Consider the following 16,193-nt stretch of genomic DNA (forward strand, 5'->3'; position numbering starts at 1 on the left):
GTATTGCTAAGGTCGTGGTGGACAATAACTTTGGAGGTGAGCTACCTCAGTATTACATGCAGACTGGCTGTGGCACACGAGCGTTCATTGCTCCAGAGGTGTACCAAAATCACTACACTGAAAAAGCGGATGTCTTCTCTTTGGGAGTCATTTATCGTTCCATGGTTCCTGGCGTTACAACTATGTCAGACGCCTTAGGGAAGAAGTACCTTGCCATAACTTATGAAGGACGCTGTTTTGGAGAGCAGATGAACCAGACCAAGAGAGGTATTGTATTTGCGCCAAATATGATCTACAGAATGAGTCAAAAGGTGATGCAGTTGTTGGATGCAATGATTAGCTATGCATACAGTGACAGACCATCAGCTGAAGTAGTCATGGCCACGTTGCAGTCTATCTTACCATCAGAGCTGTCCAAGTAGCTACCAAATAAAACACTGAAACTTTAGTAAATCAACAGTCCATGACTTTAAGTGACTAAAGAAATTACTCACATCCTATCAGCTTTCAACTATGGACTTTCACTTTTAAGCAGAACTTTACCCAGGGACTTCGTTCTCTAAAACACACTGTCAATCATACTTGTTTATCAATCAAATCTAACCACAAGACTAAGCATGGTAGTACAATATGCGCTAGATGCGTACGTTCATCCACCAACTTCCGCGCCAGCACAAAAGCGCCGCATTCCAAAGATAGATGTGTACCATGTATGTACCAATGGTAATGGTACGTGTCGGGAGGATTTAAACAATAACGAGATCTGGGCGACCAATCACAAGCCAGATTCATTTAAAGATGCATTACATCATGACCAATTTTAGTTAGGCCAGAAATTGGCCTAACTCTCCATAGAGTCCCATGTTAAAAATGTTAACCGCAATCCAAAGTCAGTAGTCCACTTGGGAAGATAACATACAGAGGGAGTACGGTGACTGAAAATATCAGATGTGAAAATCTATCAATTGTGCACAAATTAATTAAATCAGAGTTTTAAGCTTAAATGCAATACTAGTATCCAGAGTATGCACAATCATGACAATGGGCAAGTGGACTACGGAGTAGTCTATATCAGCTTATATGGAAAAACAAAAACATTAAAAGCCTAGATCTGTGGATAATAATTTACTTCAAATAGAATTTGATTGCCGAGCTTACATCAGTTATTGTGACTTGAATTATATAGAATCAAAACAGTGTAACACAATGGCCGTTTAATTATGCTGTTTTCTTGCACCAGAAATGTGTAGTTTTGTGTACATGTTTTAGGAAAACAAACAGCTGTTTAAGTAAGTTGCATATTCTTTGAAAAAATATTCTGATTTATCAAAATTAACTTCATCTTGTAAATTCAATGTGGAGGTCAAAAAGGCAAACAACTACTTATTTTGAGATAAAAAGAGAGTGCAGTAAAATACCTTTTGATTATTACATTTTGTATCATATATACTCAGATAAAAATAGCACTTATGTAGTTTAGTTTCAAATGTATCATATTTAAAATCAGCAATATAGAATGTTTTAAGTAACTTCTAATTATAGTATAGTAAGATTTTTAAAATAATATATTGCATACCTAGGAGACAACAAAACTTTAGGTTCGTGTTTATGGTATGCATGTGCTGGCTGTTATTGTAAATTATTTTTGGTTACTAGTCCATTTGCACTGGGGTTTGTTTTAATGCTCAAGCACACATTGTACATAATTAAATTTTCTTCATCACCAGAAAAGTTTGTGGTGGAATTTCTTTAACTCAACCAGGGTTCGAGTTTGGTTGTATCGCATAGCAGTTTGCTCCTTATTTTGAAGCAAATGCTACCAAATTTTGCATTTGTATAGCACTTTTTGTAGTACTTTAGTATATGGAAGTATCCTGACTATGATGAATTAGCCAAAAACTGCTACGCAAATTTTTTAAACAAATTCGAACCCTGAACTCAACATATTTAGCACTTTCATATGTATAGATGACAATTCTGGAAAGAAAACAAGCATATCTAATTCTCAGGTTTGAATTATAAACAAATAGAGTACTGTATTTTAGCAAAAACAAATCCAATAATTATGATTCTTTAACAAAAATGATAAGTTGGATAGGTATTCTGGAACTATCCATGCACAGATAATGCAACTTGGCATTATACCAGTGTGTCAACTAATTGATTTGATGGCTGTTAATAGAGAATGTGACTTATTAATGATCAAAGTCCAACTGTAATTGTTTCAAACTTTTAGATTAATTTACGGTGCAGTGTTTTTGGCATATATCCAAGTAAAATAAACTATGATTAACATTAAAATTGCTATGTTCCATGGACACCACATATTGTATTTTAAAACTATAAGTCAAAGTAGTAATATTACAATCTTCAGTAGACTACACATTATTAACATTGCTATCTTCAGTAGATAACACATGTTGTAACATTGCTATTTTCAGTAGATAGCACATGTTGTAACATTGCTATCTTCAGTAGATAGCACATGTTGTAACATTGCTATCTTCAGTAGATAGCACATGTTGTAATATTGCTATTTTCAGTAGATAACAGATGTTGTGACATTGCTGTCTTCAGTAGATAGCACATGTTGTAACATTGCTATCTTCAGTAGATAGCACATGTTGTAACATTGCTATCTTCAGTAGATAGCACATGTTGTAACATTGCTATCTTCAGTAGATAGCACATGTTGTAACATTGCTATTTTCAGTAGATAACAGATGTTGTGACATTGCTGTCTTCAGTAGATAGCAAATGTTGTAACATTGCTATCCTCAGTAGATAGCACATGTTGTAACATTGCTATCCTCAGTAGATAGCACATGTTGTAACATTACTATCTTCAGTAGATAGCACATGTTGTGACATTGCTATCTTCAGTAGATAGCACATATTTCCTGCTACTAGTCATAGCAGTGACACTGCTATCTTCAGTAGACAGCACATGTTGTATTATTGCTATCTTCAGTAGACAGGACAGGCTGACTTCATTGATATATGGGGAAAATCTTCAACTTGTAATCTTTTTTTGTGTACTCATAATCTTTTTTGTGTAATTGTTATATTCTTGAAGATAATAATTTTGTTTAAATCTATTCTATATCTGCAGCCATGCAGACATTTACACTTTAGACAAACAGAAAATGCCTCATCCATATAATAAAAGAAGCTAATTGAATTATATTTAATTGCACAAGTGTAAGTGGTTCACATACTAAACCCTACATCCAACAAGTTCCATGAAGTGATTCAAGTCTCAATTAAGTTGATGAACCTTATAACCACACTAACAATGCATGTTTTGGTAATGTAAACTTCCTAATGCTTTTCAGCTAAATACACTGCACTCATCCAACTTAATAAACCAAACCTTTGTAAGGTTTCAAGAGCAAAACATACAATTTTGGTAAATTGAAAAGCTGTTTAAGAAAATACACTTTTTGCAAGGAAATCAGAGGGTCAGATATGAAAAAGCTGCAGTTGAGAGGCCCATTACATACTTTATTGTATACTGTCTAGCTCTAAATTTTGGGCCATGGTCCTTGGCCCATCTGGCCCTGTGGAAAATCTGGCTCTGCAAAAACAAAACTGCTTCATTTGTCTGAAACACATGTAGTTTGTTCATACTGCTGAACATATTCCTCCAAACCTCATCTGAACAATTCTTCTTCTCACACAATAAGTATGATAAGCATGGTCCTCCTTCTTAACGATGCCAATAGAAATGGAAAAGCTCTTAACTTAAGAAAATACTAAATGACAGTTGTGAACCCCCCTCCCCCTACAACAATCCATGACCAATAAATCTGGTGCTAAAAAGATACCCTTTTGTATGCTGCGCCAAGTAGAGTTGATGAGTACAACAATTTTGATGCAGCAAAATTCAAGCAATAATTTCACAATATTTGAAATCAAAATGCATATTAAATAAAATAGGTAGAATTATGTCTAATACCAAATCAGTGGTTCTTGTACAGCTATTGGTATTTTGCATTGTTTTCTTAAAATCATAACGTACAAATATGCTGAAACTTAAACATGTCAAAAGCATTTTATTTCATCTTACCTGCATCAAGAAGAAACTATTTCCCATGTACAGGCCCTTTTATATCCTTGTTTCCTCATGAAACCATTATTCCTAATATAATGCATCATATAACAAAATACATCACCAGCGACGTACATGACACGGTAAAGTCTCATCGCATACTGAAGAGAATAGCCTTAGTTCGGGGGCTGACGACAAAGATGGTTTTCATCTGGTAAATTGATATGGCCCTATGCCATGTAGCTGCTAATGTGTAACAGGATTATCTAGCCTTTGCTAAACAAACATAGTAATCTATAGGCCAAATAGCCTAAAGCTTCTAAATGTTTCTTCAAATTCAACTAAATTAAAAGTGTTGAAAAGAAATCGGGTGGAACTTTGGCAAAAGGTGGGTATGAATAAGATACCGAGGATTTGCATGCGGTACAAGTATGTGCATTAAAATGGCTAAAAGCTGATATTGTAGCTTATGCAAAGTTGATTTTCAAGCTTTGTTACCGCTTCTAAAATTGAATTAACTTAAAGTGTCCCATCAGCTAAAAGCTTAAATGCTCTCATCCATCTTTCAGTTGAATAAAAACAAATTACTTGTTGATAAATAGTAGAAGGGAAGCTTAAAAGCTAAATTTGCATTCCAAGTTTTCATATAGATGAATCAAGGAACATCAAGAACAGCAGCTCTTTTCTGTTATCTAGGGTAATATATCTTTTGCTCCAGAATAACCTTGATTAACCCATATATTCTGAATCTGCAACTTCATATTACCCAGCACACAAAATAAAAAAGGTGAACATTCGATAGTATTTTGATATTAAATTGTTGAATTTGTTGTGCATGGGTGTGAATAACTTGCACTGCATGCATCAACATGTAACAAGTCAATTTACAGGCTCAAAGATGATATACTTTTTTGGTCTACATATTGACTAATCCAATTCCTCAGGGTGTATATATTGAAGCTTATTTTATTGATTTTTCACACCGTCTTTTTGACAATGTTATACTTTCCTAGTATTCTTAAGGATACACTTAACCTTGGTAAGTTCATGCAGGCAGAAGGCTTAAGATTTTACTGAGTCTGTTAATAGTGTTAAGTATAAAAGAAGGAGAAGATGGACTTATTTGCATATTGCAAAAATAACATATACCTTACATATTAGTCCCATATTGATTTTGGAAATGCCAAAATTGAAACTATATTGGCAATCCCTCCCTCCGTGTTTGACCTGCACCAGATTTCTTCATTGATCTAAAATACAGGGTTGTGTCCACATGGATACACCCATCAAGTATCAGAAGATACACTTAAAGGAACAGTCACAGATTTTTTGTTCAAAATATTTTGCTGAACAGAATAATAAGCATAAAACGTTTCTAACCAAGCTATTCACTGAACTATAGAACAGTTATATGTTGTTTGGATTTGGATTCCCTCCTCCATGTTTGACCTGCTCCAGATTTATTCATTGATTGAAATACAGATTTGTGTCCACATGGATATACCAATCAAGTCCTATACTGCCTCGTCATTCAGAAGATACACTTAAAGGGACAGTCAGATTTTTTTTGTTCAAAATATTTTGCTGAACAGATCAATAAGCATAAAATGTTTCTTACCAAGCTATTCACAGAACTATAGAACAGTTATGTTGTTTGGATTTGGATAGCAATATTGCATTGATTGAGTGGTTAGTCAGCATTGTCATTTAGGATACCTAGTGATGGGACTTCCATGCTTTCCCTTCTCGCTTTTGCTCAGCTGAGGCTGATCTGTAAATTTTCCAGATATCAACAGAAAGAGGCAAGGCTGTGGTATTCAAGAATTTTTTCCCAGTTTTGGAGTTTGTTTGGTAAATTATTTCAACTTATGTCTTTGTTTTAGTACTAGTAGCATTATATTGATAGGCCTAATGATAGGCCTTTTTTGTTGAAACAGCATGCACTAAAGGTCCATTCATACTACGCCACAATTTTGCAGTGTGTTGCGTTGTAGATAAATCAATTACTTTTTGCTGCAACTCAACACAACTTGTCGAAGCAGTAGCAGCGTGTAATAAAATATTTTATTTGTATTTAGGCAACATGCATTGAGCAAATAAGTCAATCTGATCATAAATATGGCACATACTTATTTCATAAAATATTACACATAAAATGTTCCCCAACTACCACCAGTTTACAAACTTGTTCTGTCACATGATATTGCCAGCTCGTCATGTGACAATTAAGATCAATAACCAATTTCTATCAGTTTGAAAAAGACACAGAGTTGTCTTGTCAAAGCTCACATAAGTGAACAAATTAGTTGTGTAGATAGGTTTAAACTTTACCAACATGTTCTTCCAGCATCGACTACCGTATTTGTATTTTATATGTTAAGCTATCCATACTTTTCCAAATGCGACAATCTCACCTGCGAGGGAATAAAAGTGTGTAGGCCTGCATATTTTGATCCTACATACCCGTTACCTACAGAACATATTTTATGCTTATTCACACTTGCTATGACATGTGTTTATGAGCATATTTACACTTGTTCCAAAAATGCCAACATCCATATTTTATGAATTTTAGGGTGTTTTGGTTCACTGATTATCCCTTTAAACATATCACTACATTGGCCATGTGTACTTGTCACACTAAATGCTTACACCAAATACATCTTTATGGCTGTACTATGAAGTGCGTTTTGATGCAAAAGGGTGCAATCACCAAATTGGGTACAACTTGCTATACACTTGAGTCCAGTCTTCATTTACAGAGTTTAGGGTTGGGTTAAGGGTTGGGGTAGAGCAGTCTTGTAATGAGACTAGTAGAGTTGCACCCTATTTGGTAATCGCTCCACCAAAAGACTCACTTGGTATATTTAGTGTTTCCAAATCTTGAGTACATCCATAAAAAAACTAAATCTTGAGAGCTCCAACATCTCAAAAGTTTGCTCATCATGTGGACATGCACACCTGTGACAAAGATTCCATCATGTGTTGACTCTGCATAGATATACATACACTATCATCACTAAAACATATCCAAAAGTGGTATTCAAAATCTCACCTGCGAGAGAAGATATTTTCCTTGTGGTGCAGACAACTGTGACATTTCTATGTATCCATGATCATAGGGATTTAGTCGTAGTGGAGCATACCGTGGATGATACAACAGGCTACCACCGCCACCCCTTATTTGCCAATCTGCCATCCTGGCTGGCCGCCTGCCTGCCTGGTATAAATCCATAATCAAGTTTTCAATGCTCCAGGGAAAACTTAAGAGATGAGGTCTAGCAGTTAATAATTCCACTGACAGCAGAATTTCCTGAAAATAGTAATGATAATTATAGAAATGGTGTTATGAGGTACTGATTTAAAGAGACATTGCATTGCTTATATAAGTTCCCTTGCCAGTATGGATACCATGTCAAGAAGGTATGTAATTGGTGTTATTTAAAAAAAGAACCCATGATACTGTTATAAAATCCTTTGCTACATGCTCTATAAAGTCAAAATTTGAAATGAATAGTATTTGAAATGTTCCTTATAGACATGTCATATTAAGCCACTTTCCCCAAATAAAATAATATTGCTTCGTTAATTAACTCGCTCACATGCTACATCCTGAATGTCTTCCTTTCCTCTCATCATTTTCCCAATTAAATAACAATATAAACAAGTTAGACCAATAAATAAATACTCAGAGTGTGTCTTTAAACTTTGCCTCACATAGTAATAAATTCCATCAGAGAACAAGCTACAAAATGACTGTGGCTGCTGCAAAACTCTTTAGGGCTCGCTTTAGTCGTTGTTCCTCTAACGATGAAATGCCGTACATATAGCTTGATCCACTAGACCCATGCATCCAACTGGCTGACTACCTACTGCATGCATCACTCACTGTAGTATTGGCGATTATGTGCTGAGCGTAATGGGAACATCCTCCACACTACACAGCTATTAACCCTTCAAGAGGTTGAACACATAACCATATGGGATTTTTGTGTGTGTGACAAATTGGTGGAAAATTTCAGAAAGCGGTCAATTTACGAGTAAAATCTTTCAAACTGACATGACAGTGCATTCAAGCGAACACAAAGATGATGAGTAATTAGTATTGAGACAGTGGTTCTTGAAAAAGATACTAGTATTGACCCAAATTACCAATGGAGTGCTATACAGTTTGGCTAGAGCACTCATAATGGTTTTTGCATGGTTTAGAAATTAGCATATCATTATGCTTAATTTTAGGCTTGGATTTTAGGCTTAAATGGTTCTATCTATCATGCTTTAAAAATAATCCAAAAATACTTCATTAGTATTTAAAATGTTTTGATTTTTTGTCAGTATCTTACACCTATTTTTCTATTTATATGTTGAGTATATTTTGACATCAAATTTATTTTAGTTAGTTTCCAACACACCGTTGCGTATATCTGTGACCTTTTTCTTTATCCGAGGGAAGGTGTGGGAAATACATCAGCTAAAGATCCCAAGTGGTTTATCCATTACCAGATTATCACCAATTTATCAGTGATTTACCTGACGATCTGGGAACCAGCTAAACGATAGTTGATTCTTTGCCATGAAAACTTGATGAACATTAGGACAAGTAATATTCTATTCATGTGTACAATCATTTGGTTGTGAAAAGGTTGAAAATAGCATGGGGATGAAGGTTTAGTATTACTATTCTTCACTTAGTTTTGTTATTGTTATTTTCACAAATTCAAACTCCCTCTCGCTTTGATTGAATTAGTAATTGATATAGGCCTACTTCTAGTTTGGCACCATTTTGTATCCCATAATTCTTTGACAAATTGTTCTTCATATCAAAGGTTGAAATATATAAAATGCCTAATACAGGTGGCTCTCCATATGACTTTGCAAAAAGGGGGAAATTTTAATATTTCTATTGTTAATGTCCCTTTGTTAAAAAGTAACTTTCCAGCAGCCTCATCACTCTAAATGGTGGTGTTCTGATGGTCACATGCAGAGGTACTGATCTAAACTGTATGAAAAGATCTATATTAATTGATGTTGAATTATTTCAAATTTTACCCTTTTCTTTCCCCTTATTAGAAGGGAGTTGCATGATGCATAAATGATTGAGAGTGTACACTCATTTCTTGGCAGTTATAAATGGAATTTTCAAACTTTCACTTTATGTCACCATGACAGTACCCCATGTTAAAGGTACACCAACCATCCAAATTGCAATTCATTTCCCTGTTATCTATTTTTTGCAAGGGTGTGCACAGCTCTGAATTAGAGTTAGGCACCGCAAGGCAGGTCAATTTTCTATTAGCAGGCAACACTAGCCTTTGTCTGTAATTTCATTAGATATTGATTTATACAAGGAAACACATCCTAACACAAGCCGCTGCAGATAGCGATAATTACATCAAGTAGCGTCAAATATTCAATTAACCTTTCGCACAAATCATATTACTCTCCGTCCAAATGCATCTATTTCATAGAAAATCAAACAAGTGTTCTTAATTTCAAATAGGTGGTAAATAGTTGATGATATGGGTAGAATAGGGCAAGTTTAACAATTAAGAGATAGCCTCATGTCAAATAAACAGTGTCAGCAATCAATTTCAAGAGCAAGAAATGCACGCTAGTTTGTCTTCATGGACAGGTGCAGCTCTACCCAGGATTTTTAAAAGTGGGAGCACAAATGTAGATCCAACGGTGCAGCAGCGTCACGCCTATGTGACATCGACATAGGAGGTGTTTGAGCCTGAGCGGGGATGTGCCCCTCTCAGAAGTGAGCAAATTTGTGCAAATGAAGACCTAATTGAAGCCATTTGCTGGACCATATTGGGACTATTATTGTGTAAAAATTATATTGTAAATTATTGCTTTAAAGGAGTGTTTCGTGATCCTAGCATCCTCTTTTTATGACATTTTTCAGTACATATCCACGAAAAAAAAGCCTATTCCCAAAATTTCAGTTGATTCCGATTTTTGCGTTTTGCGAGTTATGCATGATTATGTGTATTACACTGCTCCATAGACAATGCGTTGTAATTTCGTTCTGGTGCACCAGAAGCGAAATTCAAATTTCACGATAACTTTGCAAAACGAATTAATCTGCAAGAAATATTTTGTACATAAACATTATGTAGCCAGAGGTTTCCAGTGATATAAAAATCGCAAGCAAAAAGGGTAACTTTTTTATTGAAAATATGCCATTTTGGGGTAAAAATGTGGGTTTTTTTTATGCCATCCATGTGGTTGACTGTAACACATTTAGGGTTGCAAATTTGCTACCATCATTAACGCCATGTAGCATTTTCCTCAGAAACAGATATTGGCGATATCCATATCATCATTGGATAATCGATTTATTGATTATTATCGATTTATCAACGATGCTTAACGTAACTCCCCTAATTTATTTGTTTTCTGGATAATTTGAATGGTTTAAAGTTCTTCTTTATAATTTGGACGTAAGACAGAAGTTGCAACCTTTGGACCCGAGTGTCCTCAGACAGGTTTAGCGAAGGAGCACAAGCCTGCTGGGAACTATACTGTGCAATTCACCAGTGAAGTTACGTAAAGTTACTAACGGGATCACACGCTTGAGTAATGAACCATGATCGAAACTATCACCACGCAAAGTATATGGCGCTCATATAGGCATACCAAAATAGCGTGATTCGATAACTGAGAGAATTACGTAACCACTTCGATGCTGAATAGACAGGCAGCAGTGCTCCATAGCTTGCTCCTATACGCTGGCGAAGTTATGTAATAAATCGGATTAACTACCATAGCAATAGGTGAAAACAATTTTGAACATATCGCACTGCACTACAAGCAGGTTCAACTAATCACCTGTGTATGTCTGCAATCATAGATTGAATACAATACTGGTCTTTTCAAAGATACTAATCTTACAGGTGCAAGTGATCAGCATGATATGGTTCAATGCAGAGGTACCAGCGTGAAAGTATCAGTGCAGCGCGGTATATTCAAAAATTGTTTTCACCTATTGCTATGGTAGTTAATCCGATTATTACGTAACTTCGCCAGCGTATAGAAAGATAAAATGCCAGTAACCATACAAAGGTCATGAGAGTTTGGACACAGGTATTTTTATATTCCTATACACCCATTCAGTATCGAAGTTACGTAATGTTACTATGTCAATGGAATCACGATCACGCTTTTGAGTAATGAACCATATGATCGAAACAATCACCACACAAAGTATATGGCACTCGAAGGCATACCAAAATAGCATGATTCGAAAACCACAAGAATTACGTAACCACTTTGATGCTGAATACAATATATCTAAACCTATGTCCCGCTTTTAACCACAATGTTTAGCACTCAGTTTAATTTATTGAGTTGCTACCTGTCTACAATGCAATGGCAACTGACCCTGAGTTGTAAGCCCGGGTTGCATGTAATTAAAGAATTTTGTGATCCTAACATCCTCTTTTGATGACATTTTTCAGTAGATATCCACAAAAAAAGCTTACTCCCAAAACTTCAGTTGATTCTGATTTTGCATTTGCAAGTTATGAATTTTTATGTGTATTACACTGCTCCATAGACAATGTGTTGTATACCAGAACGAAATTCAAATTTGATGATATTTTTACTAAACGAATTAATCTGCAAGAAATTTTTGGTGCATAAACATTATGTAGCCAATGGATTTCAATGGTATAAAAATCTCAACTTTTTTTTGAGAAAAGTGGGGGATGAGGCTGTGGATCACGAAATGCCCTTTTAAAGTCTGTGCATGAAAGTTTGGTATATAAGGCCTAAAAAAAATGTTTGACTGACATAACCCGACCGACCCTAGACTTTTTGGAGCATTAGGGCTCATATTGAAATACCCTACCACGCTTTCACACAGAAAGAAGGCAGGATTCCCCTCGCTAAGCACCCGCCTCAGGAAAGCTTGGTCATAAAGCGGATGGATTATATGCATAAGTGATACACCCTGCCTTTTGAAGTGGTCTGGTGACAAGGATTATAATAAAAGTTTATCAAAGACTGGCAATTTTATTGATTGTTGAACTAACTGAACTAATCGGCTCATCGCACAACCCAGGAAAGCGCGCTCCTAATTTAAGTGGCTAATTGCAGTGTTATAATCACACAGAATTTTAACAAAAGAAGGCTAGCACAGGAAAGCTGCAGGATGGCGCACACCTTCCTGTGTAAGGGAATTTCAATATGAGCCCTTACCGAATAGGGTGAAACTCTACAAGCCTGCCCTACCCCAACCCTAAACTCTGTAAACGAGGACTGGACTCAAGTCTAGCTACTTGAACCCTATTCGGTAATTATGTTGACTTTTTTTCTGATTTTTTAGCAATAAAAATTAAAATTAAAGAAAAAATATAAAAAAAGTTTGAAGGCTTTCATCATACGCAATTTACAGCATAAAATGTGTGTGTAAAAAAAAAGAATAAAAAAAAAAAAGAAAAATTGCCAACCGACCTACCCTAATTTTTTTTATGTTACCCCAATCAATTTCTTTTAGGCCTATAAAGTCGAGTCATAATTCTCAAGTTAAATTTTATCCATTCTTTATACAGCCAGAAAATAAACAAATACTAGTGACAATTCGATATCTAGGCCATAATAAATAGGCCTTAAGTTTTTGCCCATCTCAAGTTGTCTGTGGAAGAGCCATCTGATAAGCCTCAAACTCAACTTTCAAAGAATGGTGTTCCTCACTGTGGTTATTTGACCTTTCTTCAAAAATAACGACCAACTTTAACAGTAATAATATTAAATGATTTTATTATTTACCACATCATATAACCAGGATAGATACTGTCACATCGATTTGGTTCATTTTGACAATGCCACTCCTCGTTGCCTGGTTGCTGATCACCACTTGCACTTCCTGGGTGAAGTTCAGAAAATGGAAGCAAAGTGTGTGCAGTTTGATAACACAAGAGGGCACACTTTCGAGAAAAATTCAGGAGCAGGGGGTGAAATATGCATGTTTGTCATAATTTTGATTGGGTTGGAATCAAAAGTTACCATACTTCGAAATACGAGGGCCCCTGCTGATAGCTGATACAGATAATTATAATTATTACCCCTAATAGCTAGACTGCTTCCGGGGGTCACTCCCATTGTGGCCTGTACACCATCCGCGATAATCAACTTTTGAAAAGCACCTAAACAAGGATTTAACCCTTGGATGATACCCTAAACAGGGGTTTTCATACCCTAAACAGGGATTTTATTCCTTGCATCAAATTTCATACCCTAAATTTCATTTCCGCGTATTAGCAATTGCAATTTTGCTACCCTTTTTCCCCAATATTTCATGTTTTTGACACCCTAAAGCGATCGTGCTTACCCACGAAAAACTACCCTTTTTACGCGTTTTTAGTTTCGCTGATGGTGTACAGGCCACAATGGGGAGTGACCACCCCCGGACTGCTTCACAGTCTTGATTGTTTTCCTGTAGCCCCCCCCACCCTAAGCAGCGTACTGCTGTCCCAGAGTAAATATCATATTGACTAAAAATATAATGGTAATAAGCGCCATCAGTTGGCCAGATTATACAGGACTATGAAGTAGTCTACTAAATAAAAGTACATTGCAAAGCAAAAAGTAAGTTTTTGTTCACATTTTATTTTTACTTTGAGACAGAAAGCATAGATATCCAGAATGTCCATCTGCTCTATTGCAATTTGTATGCTTACGGTACCTCATTGTTATTTATTGGTAGCAATTGGGCCCATAAACAAGGTATTTGATTGAGGTACCCTAAGAGTTTATGGAAATAGTGTTTTATATAGAGATATGACTTCGATGGAAAATGTGATAATTATATCAAAATTGACTTCCTAACAAAATTTTGTCTTCTTACATTAGTTACTATGAAATATGTCAACACATATAAACAAACATTGATGGCAATAATGTATTTCGAAAGAAATTCAATCGTAATTTTCTTGGAAACGGTATTCTACATGTGATGTGAGCGATATGGATGTATACACCACAAATTATGACACTTCACACTTTTATCTTCAGTTTGCATACATGTATACATGTTTTTATTTTAGCACAATGGGAATCTGTTTTTGTTCTTTCAGCCAGTAAAATAAATATACTTGAACAGTTGTCTATATTAAATTGTTGCTGGGGAGGAGATAAGTTTAAGTGACCGCTTAATGCGCTTATAGTAGGGATGCCCACTCTCAATACAGTTTCCACTAGAACGATTTTTCATTTACTGTGTGCGTGCACTCACACACGTATTGTCTATGGAGAAACTGATCGATACAAGAAATCCCAGGCATGTTAAATGGCGTACATACTTGTTTTGATCCAAATGTAGGCCTATATCAGGGTGTTTCAAGAAATTCCTGATTCCACCAGAAAACATTCACCAAACTTTTTCCTGTTTGGTCAGTAAATAGAGAAGACCTTCCTGCATGAAGAGATCAACTTTTTTAATGAAAAATTTAATGAGATGAGAACTACAACAGGTTGAAGTGACACCATTCCGTGCATCAGGTGTTCAAACGCAATTATCTCCGAATTTGGAGTGAATCAGACAAGCAAACTTACATACTCATAAAATTTAACTATTTATGAAGACAAAATGTGTAGGATGTTAAGAAATTTAAGAATGTTTAAGCCTGCATGCCCATCTCAAATCATGCACTTCCCGTGCACTTCTCACTACCATGTCCATTTCATAGGGAGTATAAAAACCGGGGACCATCATGGCTTCCATGCACACAGTGTATTGCTCAATGTAGTAAAGATAACCTTTGAGTTGGAGCAAATTTCTCAAAATTGGTAGTGATTAATGTTACCAAACTTATGCCATGATGAAATATAATAATTTTTGAAGATAAAATGTGCTGACCTTAAAAGATTGAACAATGTTTAAGACTACCGCTTTTCATTTGAAATAATGCACTTATTGTTCATCTCCTCTATGGAGATATTTTCCATGGCGGCCATCTATGATCATGCTTGAGGTTTCAACAAACAAACAATGGGTTTTGAGGTCTTATAGTTTTTGTTGTATGTCAACAAAATCGATTAAATTTTCAGGATGATCTTATTTTCATGTTGTTATAAGCAAATATAATGTTCCAGATAAGATAGTTAATAAATACATTAAGAAAAAGTACCTTAAAGTTGCACTTTCTGTTAGTATTCCTTTTTGGACTTTAACTTTTTAACATGTTCTAGCAGCCCTATATAAAACCGTGACACTCGAAAGGCCATATCTCTGGAATGAAACGTCCGATTAAGATTATTTAAACGCCAAAATGTTTCTTTCATCAATTCCCATCCAATAAGTTAGGTCTGAATCAATTTAAAAGTACTTCAATTTTTAGTGGACATGCCTACTTATAGGTTCGAATTGCAACCAGCCTAATCACGAAGCCCCCATGGCCAAGTGGTTAAGGTACAGGTCTTGTAAACCTGAGGTCTTGGGTTCAATTCCCAAGCGGTATCACTTTTTCTGCTTGTCTCCTTTATTATTTCTGACAACGAACCTGGTGATGTTTATTATCAATGTGTTCAATGTTGCGATGCTGATCATGTCTTTGACACACACCAACAGCTTCCAATGGTTTTTTATTTTGCCCAGAGCTTCCAATACGTAGAAGTGACGTAGTTAATCGGATTAACTACCATAGCAATAGATGAATACAATTTTGACTATACCGCCCTGCACTACAACGATCACGCGTTACAGATGCATTGAACCATAGATGTCAAAGAAAGGCTGATCACTCGCACCTGTATGATAAGTATCTTTGAAAAGAGCGTTATTGTATTCAATCTATGTTGCTGACATACACAGGTGATTAGTGCAATCTGCTTGTAGTGCAGAGCGGTCTATTCAAAAATTGTATTCATCTATTGCTATGGTATTTAATCCGATTAAGACGTCACTTCTATGGCGTATAGTTTCTGGAACCCACTGAGTATTAAAGTGATGCTGATCATATCTTCAACAGGCATCAGGAGCAGGGTTAGCATTAAGGATTGAAAGTCGCATGAAAACCAAATATGGTGGGTGAAAATGAAATTTTTGAGGTGAAAAATATTTTTGAGATGGTGTGACCAAATTTTTTATCATTTTATGTAACTGCTACTATAACTAAGTGAATGAAAAAATTTTACC

At 35.7% G+C, this 16,193-nt stretch overlaps 1 protein-coding gene across 1 annotated transcript in view; it reads right to left on the bottom strand.

The window, feature by feature from the left end:
* LOC140153052 (organic solute transporter subunit alpha-like) overlaps nt 1-7,463 on the bottom strand; it is a 174,054-nt gene extending 166,591 nt beyond the window's left edge. The window contains 1 exon segment of the mRNA XM_072175655.1: nt 7,107-7,463. Coding sequence (XP_072031756.1) covers nt 7,107-7,286 — 180 coding nt within the window. The 5' untranslated portion in view covers nt 7,287-7,463.
* Nucleotides 7,464-16,193: the final 8,730 nt, after the last annotated feature.

The sequence above is a fragment of the Amphiura filiformis genome, chromosome 5, assembly GCF_039555335.1.
Source record: "Amphiura filiformis chromosome 5, Afil_fr2py, whole genome shotgun sequence".
Taxonomy (NCBI): domain Eukaryota; kingdom Metazoa; phylum Echinodermata; class Ophiuroidea; order Amphilepidida; family Amphiuridae; genus Amphiura; species Amphiura filiformis.